This window comes from Centruroides vittatus, unplaced genomic scaffold, assembly GCF_030686945.1.
Source record: "Centruroides vittatus isolate TY-2023 unplaced genomic scaffold, ASM3068694v2 contig_875, whole genome shotgun sequence".
NCBI classification, from domain to species: domain Eukaryota; kingdom Metazoa; phylum Arthropoda; class Arachnida; order Scorpiones; family Buthidae; genus Centruroides; species Centruroides vittatus.
This window is the reverse complement of record NW_027122567.1, coordinates 1332239-1357669: the sequence shown is the minus strand read 5'-3', so window position 1 is coordinate 1357669 and position 25431 is coordinate 1332239. Positions and strand designations below refer to the sequence as shown.

At 26.2% G+C, this 25431-nt stretch overlaps 1 protein-coding gene across 4 annotated transcripts in view; it reads right to left on the bottom strand.

The window, feature by feature from the left end:
• The window catches only part of LOC136982976 (neural-cadherin-like), a 420472-nt gene that overhangs the window by 62101 nt on the left and 332940 nt on the right, over positions 1-25431 (bottom strand). For all 4 annotated transcript variants that reach the window (XM_067279558.1, XM_067279559.1, XM_067279560.1 and 1 more), the window contains exons 19-20: positions 20177-20407; positions 18905-19164 (exon numbers count right to left, since the gene is read on the bottom strand). In XM_067279558.1, the coding sequence (XP_067135659.1) occupies positions 18905-19164; positions 20177-20407 (491 nt within the window). The remainder of the gene's footprint in view (positions 1-18904; positions 19165-20176; positions 20408-25431) is intronic.

Below are 25431 nucleotides of genomic sequence, written 5' to 3'. Positions count from 1 at the left end.
TATTATCCTTTTCTTAATTTAAATGTATTCCCTCTAATTACACAATAATAAGACTTTTCTAACATGTGAGTTTTATATTTATTAATATTAAAATTTAATTTAAAAAACTGATATTTAAATTTTAATATTAAACTTAAATTCAATCATTATTTTCATTGTATCATATCAATGAAATAATAAATTTATTAGATGTTAAAATAACATCCAAATATACATAAATGAATTTTAATTTACTAAGGTAAAAACTTATCTAATTTAGTGAAGATAATGTAATTTAAAATTTTTAAGAAAATATTTTTAATACCAACAATCAAATCAAAACTTCTAAAAATGTGAAATAAAGCTATTTAAATAAATTATTAATTAGAATGAATTAAAGAACAATTTAAAAAATATATTATTTAAGAAATTTTAAAATATTCTGATTCCACTAATATAGTTTTGTAAACAAGACTGCACTAATCCTTTTTTATGTGTTTAAAAAATTATACAAAATTTACAAACAATATTTCTTAATTTGTGTTTATCAAAATTTTCATATAAAAAACTTTTTATAGTTTTATTTCAAATTATATAACATAAATTTAATGACTGAGAGAACACAAATTAATACAATACTTATATAAATTCTCCCTCAAAAATCTCTATTACATAACTTTATGTACACATTAATCTCTTCAACAAAAAATTTTATAAACAGATGTATGGAAAACTCTAACATAGTAGCATTTATCCAATTCAACTAGTTGTCACATGCTTTCTACCTAATGGTTATTTCTGTATTTTAAGGCATATAAAACATACCCCCATTTCAATACAGAATACAGTCAAATTGTATATGTTTTTCAAGAAAACTGAGAACAATATTGTATAATTGAAAAAATATACAAGAATGAAATTATTTTTGAATTGCTTTCAGAGTGAACATAGTGGTCATAAAAATATGGCACTGAACAAATTAACACTGTCCAACTGAATTCATACATGTAATTCTTAACAAAAAGTTTCAATTTATTACATATATACTACATTTGAATAACATATAAAAGGTAAAGTAAACTCGGTCTAAAATTAAATCATATAATTTTAAAAAATTGATCAAGTTTTGTTTGTTTGTTTTTTCAATGAATTTTTCACATACTGGTATAGATGACCAGTTGTTTCCTTCCTCTGAAATTCCAGTCACATGAAAGAATAGTCTTTCAAAAGTTTAGTTCATACCTGACAGTAAATAGTGAAAATGAAAACAAAGCATATTTTGTTTTTTCAATTAGTTTAGCAAAATTTATTCACACTACAAAATGTGGAAAGCAAAATTTTCAACATGTTAGATTGACAGAGAAATTTGCTAAAGGGTAAAACTCATTGAAAACTGCATTACAGATTATTTTTTTGTTTTGTTTTTTTGCAGTTGCTGGTGATTCATTGTCAGTGTGGACTAAGTGAATATATAATTTTCTTTTACTTTTTTTAATAATTGCTTAAAATTTTTCCACGTCAAAGTAAATAATGCATAAGTGAGAAAAAAGTGGTTAAGTGTAATGAAAAATATGACTTATAAGAGTGAAATCATGTAATTGAAGTGCCTTATAATAAAGAAAGTACAGTGCACAAATTTTTTACATAAAATTGCAAAAATGTATAACTAGGAAACATGTAAACAAAATTCAACTATATTTAGGAAAAAAGTATTTAATGTATTTAAGCCATCACAAGCCTTTCACAACTAATCCTACATTTTTTAAACTGTATTATGGTTAAAAAACTAAAATTAGAATGAAAATTTTTGTTAATCAGGGAAACAGAGGAGTTTAAAGTCATTTACAATTAAAATTTACCATTAAAATACTCTACATTAATATATGCAAAACTGCTTGGCTATGGCAAAAAATATATAAAATGCAAGCTACCAATATTTCTATCACACAAAGATCAGCATAGTTGAAGTTCTTTACAATTAAAATATCATGTGAATATTGTACATGTAAAAGCTGCTTAAATGTAAAAAAAAAATATTTTACTATTAAAATATCCAGTAACTATGAACATCGGTATATGTGACTTGCGCATTTATTAGCCTATGAGAGAGATTGCAACTTCACATAACACAGACAGTGACTTTTTGAACCTCTTTTGTAACAAAAGTTGCATCTTGTATGCCAGTGGTTCTTAACCTTTTTATACTCATGTCCCACCAAATATTTCATAAATTTTTGTGACCCCCAGTTTTTTAATAATAATTTATATTTGCTAAATTATCTATAATAAACTGATTTTTTTATTATTGCTTAACTTTTTTATATAATAAATGTAAATCATAACTTTACTATTTCATTATCTATTTAAATAACATTTAAACTTCACAATTAAACATGAAAACTCATTAATTTTTAACAAAAAATAAAATAAGAAACATGTCGATAAATCAATCCAAAGTCGATGCTAAAACTAAACTAAAAGTAAAACACCCACAACTTGTAAGGATTTTGCATATCTTTTGCAAAAATATTTAAATTTTCAAAGCCTACTATTTTTCCTAATTATTTTTAAAATTCCAAGCATTATTAATTTCTTAGAATTGCTTTGGAATAAAAAAAGTGAATACTGTAGTGTAAGTAGCAAATTTGCATTTATTTCTTCTGTACTAACAAAGTTGTATGTAGGAAGAAATAAAAACTATTTTAAAAAACTAAATAGGAAAACTTTCTCTTTCTTATTTCACTTTTCAATACGATATTCAGTTATACATCAATTTTTTTTTTTATTATATTCTGAAGGAAATTTTGCATAATTTGGCGGCCCCCGGCAAACTTCTTATGGACTCCCAGGGAGCCGCGGCCCCCTGTTAAGAATCACTGTTGTATGCTATAAATACATGGCAAAATAAATGCAATCATTTATTCATTAATTCTATCAATATTCTAATATTTGATATAATGCAAAAGGTAAAAATACAGATTTTTAAAAAATAAAAACAGAACATTTTAATATTCATTTGCATACATTTTTAAAAATGAAAACAGGATATTAGTTCAGTAGAAACTGTGGTGAAATTTTCTTTATGTTTAAAAGCATAAATTTGTAGTTATATTACATTAATCATAATATTCAATCTAGTAATTTAAATTATTCTTTCAACATGTAAATATAATTTATTACAGCATGAATTATTATATCAATCAATTATATTAGAATGAAATTATTGATAAAATAAGCTTACAAATAGAGAGATATAAAATGTTAAGTATTCTAGATCATGCTTTTAAAATATTTATCAGCTTAAATATTAATAACTTATTAATCATTTAAATTAAAACTGCATATTTTATACATCAATATTTCTAATAACATTTAATGCTTTATTATCTTTCTATAAAATTATCCTAGACTGTAATTTGATATTCTGAAGTAATATTTGAAATTAGATTTTTTACCTGAGACTATATTTTTAATATATTTTAAAATGTGATGAATTAAAAGTATGCAAAATTATAAGAAAAAAGAAATTATTCCTAAAAACTAACTGTCATGGAAAACATGTTGTTATTAATGCTATTAAATTCTGTTTTATATTAAAAAAATAAATAAATAAGATGTCAATGTATAGTTATTTCAACATTAAAGTAATTAAATAGGAAAATTTAGTAAATTAATTTTGTGCTAAGGTACAGTACATTATTTTTCTTTATTTAAAAAAAAATAAATAAATACATTTATATCTTTATCAGAAAATGTGTGTGTTACAAATTTATTAATGAATAAAAGTGTGTTAATTAAGATATATTTTAAAATAATAAAAATTTATTTAAATTCGAATAAACAAAAAAATTCTATTTGTTGTTATTCCAGAATGCCTAATGTACTGTAATTCACAGATTTATTTATTTAGTTTAGTTTATTACATGCTGTTTAATTTAAAATTATCACTAAATACAGTATTTCTACTCATTTATGTTTTTGTTAATTGATTTACATTCAAACTAAAATATGGATTTTTTAAAAATTACAAAATTATTCCAATTGGTGTACTTTTGTTAAGAAGATATACAGGTTGTTCACTTAAACATTTATCCAGGTACAAAACTGATCTTTCCAGCATTGAATGAGTATATGCATATGGTGCATTATTTCTGCTGTAATGTTTACACTAAAATAAATTAATTGTTCAAAAAAATAATAAATAAACCATGAGGTAATATATAAATTTTCCCATCTTTCTGAATGCAAAGATAATGAAAAGGAATTATTTTAGAATTTAGCATAATAATTGATTTATAATGTCTTCTTCTTTCTGCAGCCTCCCAAATTGCTAATATTAATCAGATAAAATATTTATGGACTCATAAATGTTTTGGAATGCATGGCTTTTGAAGTTTTACATGGAAATGTAAAACTTGACAAGACACTAGGCACTGGAGCAACATGATATACATTTGAAACTTTTGCAATTTTAGTTGTTTATTTTTTGTGTGTAACATAATCGTTTTATTATTTTACCGTATCATTAACACTATTATTACTGTTATCATCTTCATATTTAAAGCTTATAAAGTAAATTAAAGTGAATGCAAAAAGTTGGAATTAAAAATACATATACTGCATCACCAAGAGCATATAAGCTTTTCAAAATTGCAAAGTTTATAAAAATAAACAACTAAAATTGCAAAGTTTTGAACGTACATCCTATTTCTCCAGTGCCTACACCTTCTTCACTCAGCTATTACTACTCTGAGGAAATGTGAAACTTTCAAAGACATATAAACTAAACACTCAATTTTCAGAAGCCTATTTTTTTGAAATGCTTAAGAAGTGGGTCATATTATTTGGGCAAAGAGCTGTTTGTGTTAATGGCTACATGTTCATCACGTTTCAATTAATTCAGAGATCCAAATGTCTGACCCTCTCCTTATTACTGACTTTAAATAAAAAAAATTATTTGATGAGTTTGTAAGTATGAGTTAAAATTAGCAGATAACTCAAATCATAACATAGTCTGACCTCCCTTTTAAATTGTAATAATTCCTTTACTAGAAAATGGAATGTTTGAAAATATGAATTAATTTTAATGTTAAAAGCCAACATTCTTTTTAGAAATCTATTTTACATAGAAATACTAAAGATGACCTTAAAGGTTGAAAATGTTTTGAAGTTAGAATAAAATTTGATCTTCTATCAAATGTGCAATTGGAATGTTTTTTTTGGTACTACTCTGAAGGACTTAGATATTTATCAATCTTTCATCCACCTTCAGAGCTCTCACTCACTCTCTCTTTGAGGAAGCCATGTAGTTAATGCACTTGTATATGTTACATACTGAATGGAATACACAACATAAAGAAACTTATTATACTGTAATTCTTTGATATAAATAAATTTGTATTAGAAGAGAAATTCAAAGGCTAGGCTCCTGTCTCCTTTCTGTAATAGTTTATAATTTCTCAAAAAATATATGGTTAAAATCCCCATATATGTATTTTGGTTTGCCAGTTCTCCCAAAAAAAAAAATTGACTGATGTCACATATCTTGATGTTACACTATGATTATTAATCCAATCATAGTATAGTGAGGGACCCCACGAGTATTTCAAAACAATTTGCAATATAATACGAGCAATTATTTATTGTGACATCATCACAATACTGGGCTGCAATTTTAATCATATTTTAAATTTATTTAATTTAAATTAGGGCTTGATTTTGGTAATGTCTTGCCCCTGTACATCATACTTTTCCTGCTAATAATGGAGTTATGCCAGTTATACATTTAATTCTGTTTAGGGAAAAATTTTTGAATTAAAATAACATGGTGCAAACTGGAATATATAGCTATATAGTTAACTAGGGCCTCCTAAGATTTCCAGATCTGGTCTCAACTTTCATTTCTCTAACACTGTTCTTGAGACTAAAGAAGGACAGCCATGCAGATAACAGTGGGAATTTATAGGTCTACAATTTTTTCAAATTGCAGCCTAAAAATTAAAACAGAATTTGATTACTACTACATCCCTAAAATTATTGATTTCACTTTGAAATCATCTCTCTTATTAAAATCATGTCACATTATGATTTTTTGCAAAAGATGAGTAATAACTTAAATAGATTACCTTATAGAATACACTTTTTCTTTGAAGTACAGACAAGTACTACAATGTAAAACTTTCCATTTAATTATGCCCAGAATTTTGAATAATATACTTTTATGCAATCACTTTCATCACAAAACAAATTTTTATACAAATACAGTTCTCTCTGCTTGTTTTACAAGACGACTAATGCATTTATACTTTTCTAGTTGTATCATCAGTCTGTAATTTAAATCTGTTAAATTTTCACTTATTGTCATGTCTACATATTTTTGAATATGTTCATGTATATGATTTATTATTTCCATATACTTGCTTTAGTTAATTAAATTCCATTATTAAAAATTGACTAAGATAAAATAAACAAGCTTAAAGTTTACTTAAATGCATATCATAGCACTTTTCATATAAAATGTTGACCTCATAAAATTTGTTAAGAGCCATTTATATATATTTTTATGTTTAGCATTTCAATAAAGCAGTGTTTCCCAACCTGTGTGTTGTGATACACTTGCATTGCAAGAGTGTCTCAGGTGTGTCATGGAAATATTAAATAATTTTTTGAATTTTGAATAAGCTCTTTTTTAAAATTTCATTTATCTTTCATCTTTTTTACTGTCAGCCAACTGAAGAGAAAAGGAGATATTCACTAACTTGCCTATTGTTGCAAAATTTGTGGCATCAGTATACCCCATCACAAAAGTTGTGCACATCTGTGCATATGTCAGCATACCAACCTTTTGTAATGTCTATAAATGTTGTGGCTTTCCAGCTTCCTATTATAAAATTTTTAAATCAACTGTAATTTATTTAAATGTTGAACATTTTTATTTTAAAAATTATCAAGTGTTGCAAGAATCTTATTAAATTCAAAGTGTGTTGCTAATCCTAAAAGGTTGAGAAACACTGCAATAAAGAATGCAAAATTAAATTTTTATAAGATATTTTAAATAGCAAAATATCAATTGCAGGATTTTTTGGCTATAATATAAACTGATAAATTTTTGAGCTTGAAATAGCAATTTTAAAAACTACAAATTTAAAGTATAACTATAATAATTTGCTAATTTTTCAGAGAATGTTATGTTAAAGTAAGTGAAGTTAACAGATTCCATCAGCTGTCTTAGAATGCAATCAAATTCCATTAGATAGTGAAATGTAAATATTGACTTAAACTATTTAATACACAAAGCAACTACTCCACACAGGTGTATTTAACTGTTTTCTAATAAGAGTCTCTAACCAACTAGAAACAATTACTTCTACCATTCATCAAATTAAGAATAAATCAAATACGAAATCATTTACATAGCTATTAATATCCACTCAACAAAATACTTTATAGAAAAAAACAATCTGTCATTCAGTAACTTATTTTGAAAGAGAGAAACAACCTTTTCAATCCCCCAAAATTATTTAATAAAATAAATGTTCTTTTCAAAACTATAAAAATAATTTTACTATATTTAAAAAGTTGATTTTCTCTTTTTATTAACTAGAATCCAGTTGAACTAATTTCACAAAGTTTCTCTGCAATTAAAATATTTTAAATTTCAATAATGTTCAAAATATTAAATATACTGACATTTAAAATGGAGACTATAATTTTCTAATTAAAAATCTTAAACAAACACAATTGTATAAATATAACATTTTTGAACACTAATTTTACAGTTAAACTATTCAAATTTGAAACATATGATATATAAAAAATGCTATCAATTTGAATTAAGAAACTTTTTAAATTGTAACATACTTATATAAAACTCATCTTTTAATCCTGCACAAGTGTATTTTAACTAAACTATCCTCAGATTACAGTCAAATATACTCTTAATTATAATAATAAACTTTTAAATATATTTAAATATGAATATTCTATAATAATAACTTGAATTTGAATTCATGGAAAGATTTATATTAATAAATATATACAAAATAATTTAAAATTATAATTAACATAAAATTATCCTAATAATCAATGTCTTATACTATATTTGAATGTATTTTTTATGCTTTAAAACAAATTTCCACGTTTTAATAATGTAGCTACATCTTTGATATTGATGCAATCTTCTACTGTCTTTTTCTGTTTAAATATTTCACAAAATTTTGTATACCTTGAATGTTTTTTATTTTTCATTTCTTTAATTATGGATTCGGTATATTATACAAACTGAGTATAAGATATGTTAAATATATTTTAATTAACTAAGTTATTTAAATCTGGTAAAAATATGATAAACATCCAACTAAACTAATTTAAAATTCATAAATTTTAAAATTAAAATTTCTGAATTTTAATTTCCAAATTAATTCAGAAATTAAGATTTAATTTAAATCAGAAAAAATTTAGCTGAAATACAATATGTCATTTCTTAAAACATAATATTTTACAGTATACTAAAAAGATAAGGACATTATGTAACACACACACACGATTAAAACTATTATCTATGTTATGGACTAAGTGATCAATATGGACATTATTCATAATGCCCAGCCATTAAGAATAATGACAAACAATATCAAGCATTATAATAAATTTCAGGTTTTTTATCATAATTTATCAGATTGACTAGTCATTATGAATACTGCTATCACCTGGTCGGACAAAGTGATGATAATACTTTGAGGAGTGATCATTCGACATGTGCACTTGCTTTATCCAATTTGTTGCACATTATTAGCCAATCAGCACTTGCATCTGAGTTGTGCATGTGTATTGCATTTATTATCAAATTTTAAATTCGTGTGGCCAATAACTGAACTTGTGCAACACTAATTTTATTTTGTCTCTTAAAATAGTTTTCTTCTTTGAAAAAATAATGGTTATGCAGCAAATATTAAATGATTTGAATAACCTCTTCAACAATCAGTTAAATGAGTTAATGTCAGCAAAAGGTCAGAACAGTCAAACTTTTACAAAATCAGCATATTTGACAATGGTAAAAAACCAGAGAGTGAAAAACCAATGTTACTTTAAAGTTACCAGAAAAACAGTAGCATTTACATAGATATGACATTGTATCTATTGGAGAAATAGAAAAATTAATTGTGCCAGTAATAGAAGATAATCTAATTAAATATTACGTACAGTACATACTGAAGAAATATTTCAGATATTGCATAATGCTCATACTGCTATTTACCATGGTGGCAGAAACCATAGAAAAAGAATTAAATACAAAATAGAAAAATATTACAAAAGAGATTATCATAATTTACTTGAACTTATGTGAAATCTGTCAGAAAAATCAGAATGTTCCTAAGAAAGGCTTGGTAGCAGTGGCGTAGCTAGTCTGGGTGACACCCGGTGCAGATATTGTGGTGTCACCCTTTAAACTCTTTTATAAAACACTGTTGAATTGTAATATCTTCGCACTCAAGCAACTTGAACGCTATATTGAATATGCGATGTCGCAACGTATAAGTTCAGATTTATAGAATAAATCACAGTAAGATTTTCAGCTGGTGCGAAGGAATTGTCATGGGAGGCGAGCCGTTGACCTTTGTTTTTTTTTTAGGTACACGCCAACCGGGTGTCACCCGTTTAGGGGTGACACCCAGGGTGGGCTGCCCCCACCGCCCCCCTATGCTTGGTAGTTAAACAAATTTTAAGTAATGAAATGAACTCAAGATATCAGGTCGACCTTATAGATATGCAGTTGCAAGCCAATGAGCAATATAAATTTATACTCATGTACCAAGAAAATGGTGATGAAAAAATCCAAACACAGAAGAAAAAATAAAAAGTATGTCTAAAACAAGGAAAATGGCTTTGTCTAATCTTAAAAATCAAGCAGAAAAAATGATTGATATATCAAATTAGCAGTTAATGTTGATGACACAGTAAGAATTCATGAACGAGATGTAGATTGAGCCTGCAAGGTTGGAAAAAATATTTCACGCAATGTTGCTGCGGTTGAAGATAAAAATTATCCTAATAATCAATGTCTTATACTATATTTGAATGTATTTTTTATGCTTTAAAACAAATTTCCACGTTTTAATAATGTAGCTACATCTTTGATATTGATGCAATCTTCTACTGTCTTTTTCTGTTTAAATATTTCACAAAATTTTGTATACCTTGAATGTTTTTTATTTTTCATTTCTTTAATTATGGATTCGGTATATTATACAAACTGAGTATAAGATATGGCATATCGAACTTATTATATTCCAGAAGCCAATTTACTGTTTGTAAAGAAATTTCATTTGTGTTGGAGATATACTGTGTGCAGAAATTTCACTTAAAGAATGTGCAAGAATGTTATCAATTTCTGGAGGCTGAGACTATAGTTGATGTCGCTGCAAAATTGGTTGCAAATCTAATAGATGCAAATGCTACAAAGAAAAAAATTATGTAATGCCAAATGTCATCAAAGTCTTAATCACTTGAATAAATAAACTAAAAATATATTTAGTTTTTTATACACGTTATACCAAAAATGACATTCCAGAAATTTCCTTTATATTTCAATCAAAAATCAACTTAAATTTGTCAATAAAACTTTTCGTTAACATTAGTTTAATTTATACAGTTAATAATACATTTAAAAAATCACATGTTCCAAAATATTTTAAAAACAACAATTCACAAAAAATAAATAGTTCTTAATAAAATACATACATGGAGTTTCTTTTTGAAAATCAAACTGCCCAAAGGAATGTAGCCTTACTCATAATGTCTGGTCACTATCTGATCAATTTAATAAATAAATCAATATTTATCAAGCTGCATGGCCATTTTAGTCATTATTCATAATGGCTGGGCATTATAAAGAAGCCCTATTAATCACTTAGCCCGTAACATATATAATAATATATATTTACATATTACATATTAATGATTACAAAATTAACTCATGTTATGTAAGATAAAATGTCTAAATAAGCATTTTCCAACTGATTAAAGTTTGAATATTTTATTCTTTATATTTTTTTCTAAAATTAGTAAGTAATAAATAAATCTAAAACTATTAATAAATATTAATTTAAGAGAAATTATAAAGTGAAGTACTTAAAAGATGAATTTTACAAATATTAGAGAATTTGTTATATAAAAGTATAATCTGTATTACATCAGTAATTTATTCCTGAAAATCAGAAATTTGTAAGAAAACATTAACCAAGAGCCTATTTCCCATAATTTTAAACAGGAAAAATTATGCATTACAACATCAATCAAAAATTTCCAACTAATTTCTGAAAACACAACTAAAATATATAACACTAACAATACTCACTAATTCTCTAACAGAGATATTAGCATTTATGACAGTTATTTTAGAGACTTATCATTTTTTTTAAATTAAAAATTTTTTACAATATAATACAATTTGAAAATATTTATAATATTTACTTAAAAGTTATTTGAAAAAACAAAATATAAATAAATAACATTTAGGTACCTTCAACAACCATCTTTCTTCTGTGCCTTTTCTTATTGGCACCACACTGTGAATTCATACACACTTCACACACATCTTGAGCCAGTCCTGATTACATCATTAATTTTTGTTAATATTTTATAAAATACTCTTTGCACAATTACAAACTGTTTTTGTAAATGATATTTTATGAGATTTCAGAATTTACAGTTATTGAATTCTATTACCAATTTACATTTTAAAAAAATACTTTATAACATATATAATGTAGCTAATCTAAAAGTATTTCATTACTGTAAAGATTTTCTCTTTGTATAAATAACTGATATTTTAGTATAATTAGAAAAAAATAAATGCTTTTTGGGTTCAGGAATACATTATAACTTTTTTCTGCGTAATTCAACAGTGATTTTAATTATTATATTTATTTAATATTTGAAAAAGTTTGAAAAATGTACTGTTTATTTATTGATAAAAGATAATATTCAAAATTTATTATTGTATTTTCTTGATTAAATCTTGGAATTCAAATAAGCATGGGAAACTTTGAAATACTACATTGTACAGAGTAATGTAATTTAGAGTGACAGGTAAGGGACTTTTAACTAAAATTCTATCGTTTCAAATTGTCTAGAGTTTGATAGCATTTTCTATTCCAAGGTTTACAGAAACATCTTTTGAAATGAAATTATAAATATTGTTGAATATTGAGTATGGAAAAAGTCGTGATCAAGTTTATAAGTTAAGAGTTTATCAGCCAAAGGGTAATTAGAAAAACTTGAATTGGAAAGAGATGGCAACCAGAAAAGAGTGATCAAGATCTTGATTCTTACAATGACATCAAAACAGACACATATAACCAATAGTAATAACAATTGTAATAACTACATTGGAAGATACTGAACTGAGTTAACTATGATAACAATAATTATTTCAAATAATGTAGCTGTAATCCATAATTACAATCAATAAATTGTTTTTTTCAATTTTTTCCAATTTATCTCCTGATGAAAAATAATAAACAATGGCCTCAAAAAAAACCACTGGGAAATATGTGTTTTAAAAATAATCCCCTAAGGTTTAATTGAAGAAATACAATATATATCAATTTATTTCTATTGTATGATTAAAACTTTATAATTGTTTACAAATATCAGATGATGTTTACATTAAAAATATTAAAAAAATAAATTAAAAAGGAATGCAATTATATTTGTTCTAAATTTTATATTACTTTAAAATTTGAGAAAAATGAGAATTAAATTTTTAAATATTTCAAATGAGGCTTAGAAGATTATCATAATTTGTTAATGTATTCAAAATAGATTTTAAAAAGGCAAATTTATGCTTAGAATTTACACACAGTTTTACGTTTTAACTATTTTTTCAATCATTTTAAGTCATACATAAGTTAACTACCTCATAAATTATGAGCTTTATATAATCTATAATGTTAATGTTATCATTAGAAATAAGCTCAAAAGGGTTAATGTTATCTAATCTATATCTTACAATGATTACTTCAGTTTATTTATTAATAGAATAATTTAACTGTTCTTTTATTGCATTAATTTAATTTTACAATTATAACACAAAATAAATAATTGTAGACTTCATGTACCTTAAAACTTTAAAATTATCATAAGTGGTCAACAAACACACTAATAAAACTTAGTTTAGTGAATACGTTGAAGTATGAAAAAATAAGCCATCAAATTTTTCTTTTTGGTAATATGATTATCATATATGGAGACATTTCTAACTTTATAAAAATTCAGAGCATTCCAGTCTATTTTAACTACGTTTGAAATACTTCAGACAAACTTAACTTATAATAAAATAATAATCCTTCTATGTTACTAAAGATTATGTAACTAAACTAAAATTTTTTGATTTATTCTCATTTCTGTTATTTATATTCCCATGCAGCATTTGACTGGCTCAAATTTTAGCATCAGAATATATACAAAATTTATGCCAAAATATAGAGTAAATATATATTACTGGCCTGATGACTGAAGTGGTTAAGCATATGAATAGTGGTTTTATGCACATTTGCAGTGTCAGCAGAACTGCAGTGCACATTTGTACAATGCAATTATACATTGTACAAAATGATGACAACAGTAAATATTTTAGACAAAGAGGTTCTCAACTATGTTCCAGGGATTTCCTAGACTCCACCGATAAAAATTTTGGGTCCAGCAATAAGATTAGTTTTTGAGTGTTAATTAATTCTTAAAATCTGTATACCAATTTATTTAAATATTTCAAAAAATATTAACATTCTATTGAGAAAGGAACCTATAATCTATGATCTATGTGCAAACTATGTATAGATTATAGATCACATATGTGGAAAATAGAATCATGTAGGCTTATTTGGTTCTTTCCTAAATATTCAATTTTTTGTATTCGAATGCTAAAGTAAAACAGTAATATTCAAATACTTTACTGTTCATTTAGTTATTTGCAGAAAAACCAAATGCATTCGATTCTCTAATCATATTTGCTGACAAAATCATATTTGCTGACAAAACCATATGTGAAAATTAATCTTTCACATTAATTATCTGTTTAATAATGGAAAAGCAATTATTATTAATTCAATTTGTTTTTGTTTGTTCAATAAATTATTTTTTGATTTATTTTATTGTTTATAATCAGTAAAAATTGTCAGGTTTCATAAACTTTTTATCAAGATAAAATGAGTTCTGTGATTAAAATAAGTTAGGAACCTATTTTAAACAACTTAATACAAATATTTTTCAAAAATATATGAATGCTTATAAGAAATTAAATTACAAGATTGGAAATTAGTAATAAACAGCAGCAATAAATAAGTAATAAATAAGTTTGACAATATAATATAAAAAAACATTTTGTTGATAAAAGTCTCATAACTGCTATATTTACTATTTTGATTTTTTTAGTGATGGCCACCAATTAAGCATTAGTCCAATATGGGCCCCAATCATGGCAGCCTATGCCAAGTTGTGATCAGCTATTTCCAAATTATAAGTTACAAAATGCACATTGTGGCATGGGTTAAATGTCAGTTCACATGATCCATTCTACAATAAAATCCATCTTAAAAAACAAAGCACTAATAAATATGTCTACTCTAATAACCTTAAATAGCTTCACAAAATATAGTTAGCCAAAAACGTTTTCAGTTCCCTAGGACCTTCTTCAGGTGGGATCTGAGTAGAGAGTGACCCTACGTTCTAACCTCCCGTTACGAATGCATTCCAACCCCCACTCCAGATGTGTAGTATAAACAAACATCACTGCACATGTGCCAGCGGCTATAACACCAGGTCGTACATCGCTTGCCACGCCTTCGAAATTTGCTTTTCATCTTTAAAGTTGATAGAAAGGCCCAGGCAATCTGCTTTAAAGATCTCTAGTGCCTCCAAATACTTAAGATGGTGTGCCTGCCTGGTTCTCCGTATCAAGGTCGCTTGCTGCAGCCCGGGCGTAATGTCATTTTCACTGGCATATACAGCCAAGGCAGTATTGGTCTTTTTCTTCTCGATATCCATTTTATGCTCTCGGATGCATTGCCCGAGAGATCTTTCATGGAACCGATATGCACCAGATCCCCATCGAATCTATCATCCTGGAGTGGAATTCTATATACACCAGGTGTCCTTTCAATGTCCACTAGATCTTTCCCGTTCCTAAGTAGGGTGAAAGCAACCTTGATACGAAGAACCAGGCAGGCACACCATCTTAAGTATTTGGAGGCACTAGAGATCTTTAAAGCAGATTGCCTGGGCCTTTCTATCAACTTTAAAGATGAAAAGCAACTTTTGAAGGCATGGCAAGCGATGTACGACCCGGCATTACAGCAGCCAGTGCATGCGCAGCGATGTTTGTTTATACTACACATCTGGAGCAGGAATTGAAGTGCATCCGTAACGGGAGTTTAGAACGTAGGGTCACTCTCTACTCAGATCCCACCTGAAGAAGGTCCTAGGGGACCGAAAACGTTTGTGGCTAACTATACTTTGCGAAGCTATTTAAGGTTATTACAGTAGACATATCCATTCCACAGTAGCCCACATCCAAATCATCACCAGTAATTTCAAAATTTCAAGTAATAGACTAGATTTGTTGTGAGCCAAATGTCTGTTCATATGGGCTGTACCAAGACAGCTTAAGGCCAGAATTAGAATAAGAATATTTATTTTTTATTATATACTGTATATACAAATCTACTGTTTATGAAAAAAGATTATATTTTATTTGAGTGCTGTAATAACTTGAATTAATATAAAAAATATAGATATGACACTTTCACTTCTTAACACCACATTATGTTGGTGAAGAAGTATAATTGTCTGTTATAACTACTGGTGTCAAGAATATCAGTAATTATGAAAGAAGATTATCAGTTTTCTTTAATTATAAGATGTTTCTTCTCTATTTGCATTTTAAACTTTAAGAATTTAAAATATTTTTTATTTTGATTCGTTTTTGGATTTAGTATTTTTCTACATTAAATTTATAGCATTTAAATTAGTATTTGAAATATGCAATTAATAAATTATAACATTTTCTTTCAATTACATTCTCATCTAAAAATTTTCAATTGACAATTGTAACAAAAATTAGTTTTGATACATCATAGAAAAAACCTGTCAGATATTAATTTACTTAATCTCTAATATTAAATAAAATATATTAAAATATTTCTTTGACATTCAAATAAAATTAAAATTTATATGGTAAGAATTTAATTTAACTTAATCATATATACAAACAGAATTTTTGTTTTCATCCTGATTTCTAATCATATCAGTGAAAATATTATGCCTTACCATATATGGTACTGCACATATTAAGAATGTAGTCATATAGGATGGCATGGAATGGTGTTTCCCATACTAAAGCTCTTCTGTCTCTCACTCTCCACTACCATCCCATCTCAGGTTTAAAAGTAAACATAACATGAAACAAGAATGTCATAAGCAGTTGACCACTGGATGAAATAGAAAAACAGATACATCAGCTTTGAATACTAGTTACATGAACATCCATGAGATAAAGAAGCATAAAATTTAATAGTTGTTTAGCTCTTTTTTTATTGAGCATTGTCAGAATATGCATGTTGTATGCAATAGTTTACATATGACATGCATATCCACATTGGTATGGTAGAGCCTTACACAATAATGTGTTGCTAATGGTCTTGGGAGTGATGATTTTCTGGATGCATGGCCATCTGCACATTTTTTACTCGATTCCTGGAATTGAGTAAAAAAAATTTCACAAATGATAATTGTAAAATTGAATAAAAATTTATTGATGTAATTATTTGTCTTCAAGCTTCCCTTCCTAGAAAATTTTCTGCAGACAGCCATGTTTGGATATTTAAGGTATAAAGTATCCATTCATTGTTCAAAGTATCAATGCTGGAACAACTAACATCAAAGCAATACTTTTCATACTTTTTGGGTTTATATTTTTCACACATTTTCAGCTTGGGATAAACAAACAAATGTTTTCAATTTATTCATAAATCTGCTTCAGGCTTAGCATTAGCTTTTGAAAAATGCATTGTTCTGAAATTTCTCAGACAAATCTGTGGAATTTCAGAATGTTGCATTTTTTGTTTGTTTATTTAAATAAACCCAAGTTGGAAAAGTATGAACTCATTGTTCACTGAACAATTGTTACAATGACTCTGGAAAAACCACAGGTACAAACTACTTGTATTGCAGTTATAACTAGTTTATTTACAAATTTACACCATTTACACAATATATTTACACATGGGAGTGTTGCTGCTACAGATTCAAATGAGACCATCCTTCCCCAGGGGAGATTGAGTAAAGAGTGGAAGTTTAAGGTCAACTGAACTAGCTGCAAGGATATTTACTCTTGTAAGCACCACCATCCATGTTAATAGGACATACATACACCCATCAAGTACACCCATCGTCACCTTCCTGTGACATGTGGCCAATCTTTGAGAAGAGGAACTTTCCATTCTTTTCAACTTCTTAGGAAATCTTGTGATTCCTCCAGCCCCTATCAAATTCGATGTTCATGTATGTTGACGGTACTATCAATGATCTCTTTCTTCAAACTTCCCATTCTGTATTGCTTCCTCCTGGATTAATCTCCTGGATGGTTTCTCTCTGATCAGTGATCAGTTCTCTGAAAGGAGGCATAGAGATCTTCTCTAATCTATATGATTCCTTTCTTTCCTTGCCTTCTACTTATTTTAGGTGACCTGACTAACCAAGAGTTATGAAGTTTACCATGCAATGGGAAGCCCCAATTATAGCCAAGTGCAAGGTACATAAAAGTTTGGAAATGCTGATGAACCCATCCCCTTCTACACTTAGAAGGATTTACGTTGTTTATTCATTTGTCACCCTTTGAAAAATCCTTTTAAGCTTTCCCCTCAATGTTAGGTTTAGTTTGGTTTACAAAAATTAATTCAGTGTTTTTTACAGTAGCTTACATATATCTATGCAAGCCATCAGCCATGTAAATGACCCACACTCAGTATTTTTTGGCTACATCATTTCTGTTGTAGCCAGAATTTATATATATATATATATATGTATGTAAGATATAAATATTACTCACACTAAAACTATTTCTAATATTAAGTATGATAGTAGAAAGGAAACAAAAGAAGCAAATATATATTCTGTTTATTCAATACTGAAATTTATAAATTAATATGTGTTTAAAATCAAAAAATTATTAAGTATACAATCACAAAAAATAGACTGTATAAAAATAAATATATTTTTAAAAAATTTTAATAGTACATTATACTATATTATTATTCAACCTATTTAACTGGTAAACTCTTCAAACAACATTATAAATAAACTCCAAAAAGTTTTTATTAATTTAACATTTACAAGACTACAGGATTTTCAATTTCAGAAATGATCAAAATTCTAAAATATATTAAATTAAAATTATTCCAGCTATGAAACTAACTTGTAAGTGAATAAACTAAATTTAAAGTATTCTATTATATCAAATTAATTATAATTTTTTATAAAATATTAAGAAAGGTAAGAATTTTTTATGTAATTTTTAACATACATAAATATGTTTTTACATATTTATAATAGTTATAAATAACTTTAAATCTGTTTTTTAGAATTTTTAACTTCTTCAGATAAAAAAAAAATGGTTTTAAAAATATTTATATAATGTAAAATCTCTGAATTTTACATTATTGAAACATTAATAAGATTGCTTTATTGACAATTTTGATAAAGAAATTAAATTTTACAATTAAAAAATGATCATAACAATTTCTATTATAAATAAAAATTTTCATTAAAAATATTAATAAAGGATTGAAAACTTTAATTTTATTATTATTGTTCAGTTATTTCTGAGATAATTTATTAATATAGATTTTAAAATAATAATATTTCATACCTTTGCAATTTTTAGTGATCCTGTACCATCAGAATTCGTAACCATTGTAAATTTATCAGCACCAAATGCATTATCAATCACTTTATAACTAAAACGATTTGTTTCTAAAAGATCTCCATCATTAACAGATACAACAAGAATTGGAGTTTCTGGTATATTGTCACTTTCAGTCTCATCTACTTCTACCTGCCATTCTTTTTTGGTAAACTCAGGTGGCATATCATTGATATCTTTAATTTTTATTGTTGCAGTACCAGTACCTAGTCATTTGGAAATAATACTAATGTTAAATAAATAAAAATCAATTACACTAATATCTATGAAGATAAATAATTTCAGATTAATTGAGTGTAGAATCAAAGAATTGTCATGAGATTTGAAAAAGAATCAAAGCTTGCACACTATAAATGATAATCTAATTTCTAGTAAATTAAGAACAAGAACAATCAAGAGAAATTAACACTGGTAATTGGTATGACTGAAATTGTTTATAAAATAATTAGTGAATGAAAATAAATGTTAATCATTAAAAAGATCATTATAATTTTGAAATTAAAAGAACCTATTTTATTTTTATTGTAATAAAAATACATAATTTAAGCAAAGTTACATTAATATATAAAAAATTTTATTATTTTCTCATTATATTAGATTTGTTCTTCATATAATTGGTATTCAAATTCATTTAATAGTATGAACTATTTTCTAATGAAATTTAGAAGTTGTTTTATAAAATTTAAACAAAATAATTAGAAAATTTCAGTTGTTATATTGTAAAATGTCTTAAATATATCAATTCCAGTTGATATGTAAAAAGTATCATTTAAATATTTCAGAATTTTCCAAAGAAAAATCATTTATTCTAACTTTTTGTTGACAAATATATTTTTACTACACTTGTACGTAATGCATCAAGACAGATGCTAGTGTCATTTCTAGTGATGATATTGATCTAAGATTCAACTACTGAATAAAGCACGTCTGCTGATTCAGCATTGTAGACATTTGCTTCAACTGAAGCTCATAATTATTTAGTTTCTAATAAAATTTTCTTTGGACAATAATAAAAAAAAATAATGTTATATTTAAGAATTGCTTAAGCATCTGTTAAAATTTAAAATATAAGTCTTTTACTAATTAAAAAAAAAGCAATGTTTATATAATAAATTGCTTGACAATTTTCTTTGATACAATTTAAAATTATGTTACTATCAGATTAACTAGAAAGAATTATATCTATGCAGATTAAATATTTATAATAGATACAATTACCTTTCAGTCCACCTCCATCCATGGCAACGACTTTAATAGTATATTCTGGATTAGTTTCTCTATCAAGGCAACATACAGCTGTGGAGATAACTCCAGTTTCTTCATCAATAGTAAAAATCAATTCTCCATTTTCATTGACTTGATTTTGTTCAATAGAATACTTTAATCTGGCATTTGAACCCTCATTAGGATCATCATAGTCAGTAGCAGTCATTGTCATTACAGTCATTCCTTTAAAAAACATAAGCATTATTTTAGTTTTCTACATGTATTTTTATATTACACAGTTTACTAAAATCAATAATATATATATATATTTAAAAACTAATCTTTTAAAGCAAAATTTAAATATCTTAAAAGTTATTCATTTTTTATTAATAATCACGATTTTATGCCAAATTTTTCAGTTTTAAAATTTCCAAAACAATATTATTTTCATAAATTATAAACATATTTTAATTTCCTAACATTTTGGAAATATTCTTACAAGCAAGAACAATTACAATGTAATTTATAATTTTAAATAATATAGAATCATAAAAATTTCTTTCATTACAGCAATTTTAGAAATAATTTTAAACTGTATAAAATAAATACTTTAAATTATACTGTATAAATTTCCATAAAGCAAATAATATAGATTCAATTTAAATACAATTGCTATTAAAATTGTGTGATAAACTTTTATATTGTTTATCAATATTGAGTGATTTATTGGAATAGACATTAAAATATACCAAAAACATCTATAAACTATATCATTTATATGATAAAATTTTCTTATTTAAGAGTAAAAAAAATTAAAAACTTATGATTTTTTTTTAATTTATAATTTACTGTATGAAACAAATAAAATTATACAACTAATTAATGATATCATATATTTCATATATTTCTAGAAGCAGTTGTTGATGCATTATTATTAATTTTAATCTTTTCATCACATAATCTAATGGTCTTCAATAGATGAATATTTTTATTAACTTGAATGAAACCAGTATATCATAGAACATATATTCTTGTCAATTTTATTAAAATTATTCAATACAACTAATAAAGTTGACTTTTTATCTAATGTGGACAGTAAATGTTGTTTCCTATTCAATGAAATTCAAATTATTTATGCTTAGAATGTTGAATGTTATATTTATATAACAGTTATTCTAAATCTTTTTTCTATGATCTCATTTTTTTTAAAATTTTTTTCAATCCTATCTATATAATATATTGATTTCTTATTAATATTTCATTGTATTGTTTTATTCTACACAGCTACTCTAATTTTTTAATAATTTATATTCTAATTCCTTCTAATTTATATTCCATTCATCTCAATTCATGTGAATTGAAAATCATATTGAAATAAAACTGTTTAGTGCAATTCTTAATATATCCAACCAGTATATTTTGCTATGGTTATGGAGAGGTTCATTTCCAGGTGGCAGGTTTTTGCTTTTCAATCTCAACAAAAATATCAACTTATTTATTTATGTTTTTTATTTTCTGCTGAATATAAATAAATATATATATATATATATTCTTTAAGTATCTTTAATACAAATATATATATTATTATTAGTAGTAGTATTATATCTCAATTGAGTTCCTAATCTTATATCATTTCATGGTTAATCTTATTCACTTATATTAATCTCTCCATTGATATATATTTGCTGTACACTTAATAAATCTCAATTAATCACATCTCTCAACTTTTGTTCATTTTAGTGTTTTACTACTATTCTTATTAAATTTTTGTATTTACATTTTTAATAATAGATTTTTCTGTAATAGAGAAAGAATGAAATCATTATAATTATTTATTTGAAAAATATAAGTCTTTTTTTAAATTAATGACAAAATTCTTAATATTTACATGTATAATATTAAATAAATCAAATAAAAATAGATACAATACTTTTAACCTTAACTTGTTTAATATATAAACATGTAAGTACTAGTATGAAATATGAAAAAGATGGAAAAGTTATCTTACTACATGCAAATCTATTTTCTTCTCATTTAGATTATTTACACAAAAAAATTGTCATACTAAATGAGTTGTAAGCAGTATAAGAGAATAACAAAATTATGCTCCCTAATAAACAAATTTCAGATTATAGTAGTATGAATGTAATTTTAATATATCAGGAATATTTTTTCTTATAATGAAATATTTAATATTTAGACAACATAAGATAAGCTAATTCAATGCTATAACAGAAATAAACACGAACAATTCAGGAAATCTTGTAAGTACCCAACCAGATTTGTCCAATTTTGCTATACAAAAACCTTTTTTTAATCCAGCAGATTACTCTTTAATAAAAAAGGGTTTTAAGTACAGAATATCAACTGAATAGAATGTTACCATCTGGAATGCCTCATGAATTGATTTAATTTAATATTTAAAGATTTAACCATTGAGTACTAAATTAATTGAGAAAAAACAAAAAATGTAAAGTATTACAAATGTAAATAAAATTAGGGATAAAGATTCTAGCATTACAGCATTCTATATGCATTTAATAGTCTGTTGACATTAAAATGATTTACATAGTTGCCATTATGTTGTGTTTGTAAATTTTAATAATTTCAGCCTGCTTGCTAATAATAGGATTCTCAATGAGCCTGATTATGTGTGCCTCACCCCAGAACATGACATTGTTCTCCTATGTTATGACTACAGAGAATGCTGTAGAGATACATCACTTCCTGGCATTGTATTAACATTCTTTGAATCTTATTCTAAGGTGCCTGAATGTATATCCCATATGAATGTAGTTTTGTTGGAATTGTCTTTCACTGGAATCCTGTATATGCCCACTTCCAGAATGGGGTATATAGGAGTTTTGTCATTCTGCAGTGAGAGGTATACTGTGATGTTTCACTTGTAACCACTCTTGATATTCATAACCCTGGCTATGTGTTTGTACAATTGTGCTAGTGTTAGACAGTATGTCACTTTTATGACACTTGCTACAGAATGACAAAGCTCTCATAAACCCCAATCTGGAAATGGGTATGTACAGGATCCCAGTGAAAGACAGGTGATCCCAACAAAATTACATATATATGAGACACACATTCAGACACCTTAGAATAAGATTCAAAAAACACTAACAGAATGGCAGGAAGGGATACAATTCTATAGCATTCTCTGCAATTACAATACAGGAGGACAATGTCATATATAAGAAAGTCATTGAGGATCCTATTGTCAACAAGCAGGCTGAAATTATTGAAATTTAGAAACATAGCATAGATGGTAACTGCATAAATCATTGCAACAATGCCAACAGATTGTCAAATGTTTTCTTATAAACTCCAAGTGCACAGTTTGTATTATACAGCAAATTTTTTGCAATTGAAAGTAAAAGCTATGGAGAATGTAGTACTAGAATGTTGATCCCCAATATTATTTATAATGGTAATACTTCACATTTTCTGTTTAGTTCTTCAATTAATTTGGTACTCAACAAATGCGTATTTAAATGTTAAATCAAATTGATCTATGAAAGATTCTACATGTTACTGTTTTTTCAGTTAATGTTCTGTACTTATAACCTAAAGATGGCTGATAAATGCAGCCAAAATCATTCATTTTTTTAAAGAATAATCTGCTGAATTAAAAATGATTTTTAGTTAGCAACATGAACATTTCATTATAAGTTAAAGCTGATGAAAAAAAACTCTACATAAAATAGTTTCATGAAATTTTATTAAATTATAAACTGTTGCTAGTTTTTCAAGCTTTCACTTGTTTAAAAGTCTTTTTTATACATATTCATTAATTATAAATTTCAAGTATTCTTTCAAACATGATTTAATTAGTAGTATCATATAATTGTTTTGAAGAATTTAACTGCTGTAGCAATAATTACACCAAGATACCAAAAAATCCAGCAATGAATTGCATAACTTTTTCAGCTGTTATGAGATTTTTTAAAAAAATAACTTTTTTGTTATTAATCATAATAAATAAATAAAATTGTTTATGGCTCCATCTGTTTTGAGATTTTTTTATAAGAATTTTCTATATTTTTTGTTTATATAATAAAAAAAATATATATAGAAAATTCTTATAACAAAATCTCATGGCAAAATGCTTAATTTTGAGGATAGATATGAGTTTTATAAAAATCTATAAATGTTTAACTGCACAACACCGGAATGTAAATAAAACTTAAAACTCACGAACCAATTACCCAGTGTGAATAATGTTTAAGTGGCAAACATTTTCGTTACCCCTTCTGGGCACTTCTTCAGGTCAATTCTTATTTCAACTAAGATGGCCATTGACATTTGAAACTAAATCAAATATGGTATGCGCATGTGTACTGTATTCAAAAACTTTTTTTAAAACTGTAAATGTTAACAAGTAAAATCTTTATTAAGTCCAATCCAACTCAAGATATAACATGTAACCCCCTTCTATCTCCCCACCCATTCAACCTTTCACCACTAAAATTTAATAGCAACAAGCAATTATTTATTGACATTGTCACAATGCCAGGCTGAAATTTTTAAGCTTATTTTAAATTTATTTACCTTAAAGTATATGCACTCCACCTCAAATTAGTAGTGGCTTGCTTTTGTACATCATAGTTTTCCTTTAACAAGAGAGTTGTGCTGGTCATCTATCTAACACCTTTCAGGGGAAAATTTTTGAATTGAAATAACATGACTTCTGGTTTGCATCAAAGATCTTATATAGTTAAGAACTACATAAGAACTTCTATATGGGACTCCTCCCTTTAAGGTTTTCATATCTGGTCTCCTCTTTCATCTATCTAACTCCATTTTCAAGATTTAAGACAAGACAGTGAAAATTTATGGGTCTACAATTTTTTCAAATTGCAGCCCAACAATGCCCTTTATACACTAGCTACCATGCCAAATTTCGTTTTTTAATCTTTACTCCATCCTGAGGTATTAAATGAAATAGACACCAACACACACACATGGAAATGTTTTTTCCAGTTTTTTGATCGTCTGGGTTCAGGAGATCTCAAAACAAGGAGATTTGCAAAATACTCAGAGGGTCAAATGTGACACAATTCCAATAATTTTCCCTTGTTGTGTATACAGAACAGTCAGGAAAATAATAAACCAGAAAAATATGTATATAATTTAAACAAAGTGTTTTCTTCCATTTTGAATGTTCAATTTGGCAATGCATTAGTTTTTTAGTTCAAGGCACACAAATGTTTGTGAGGCTTGAGGAGCAAGTGTCAAGGGTGTGAAGCTTGAGG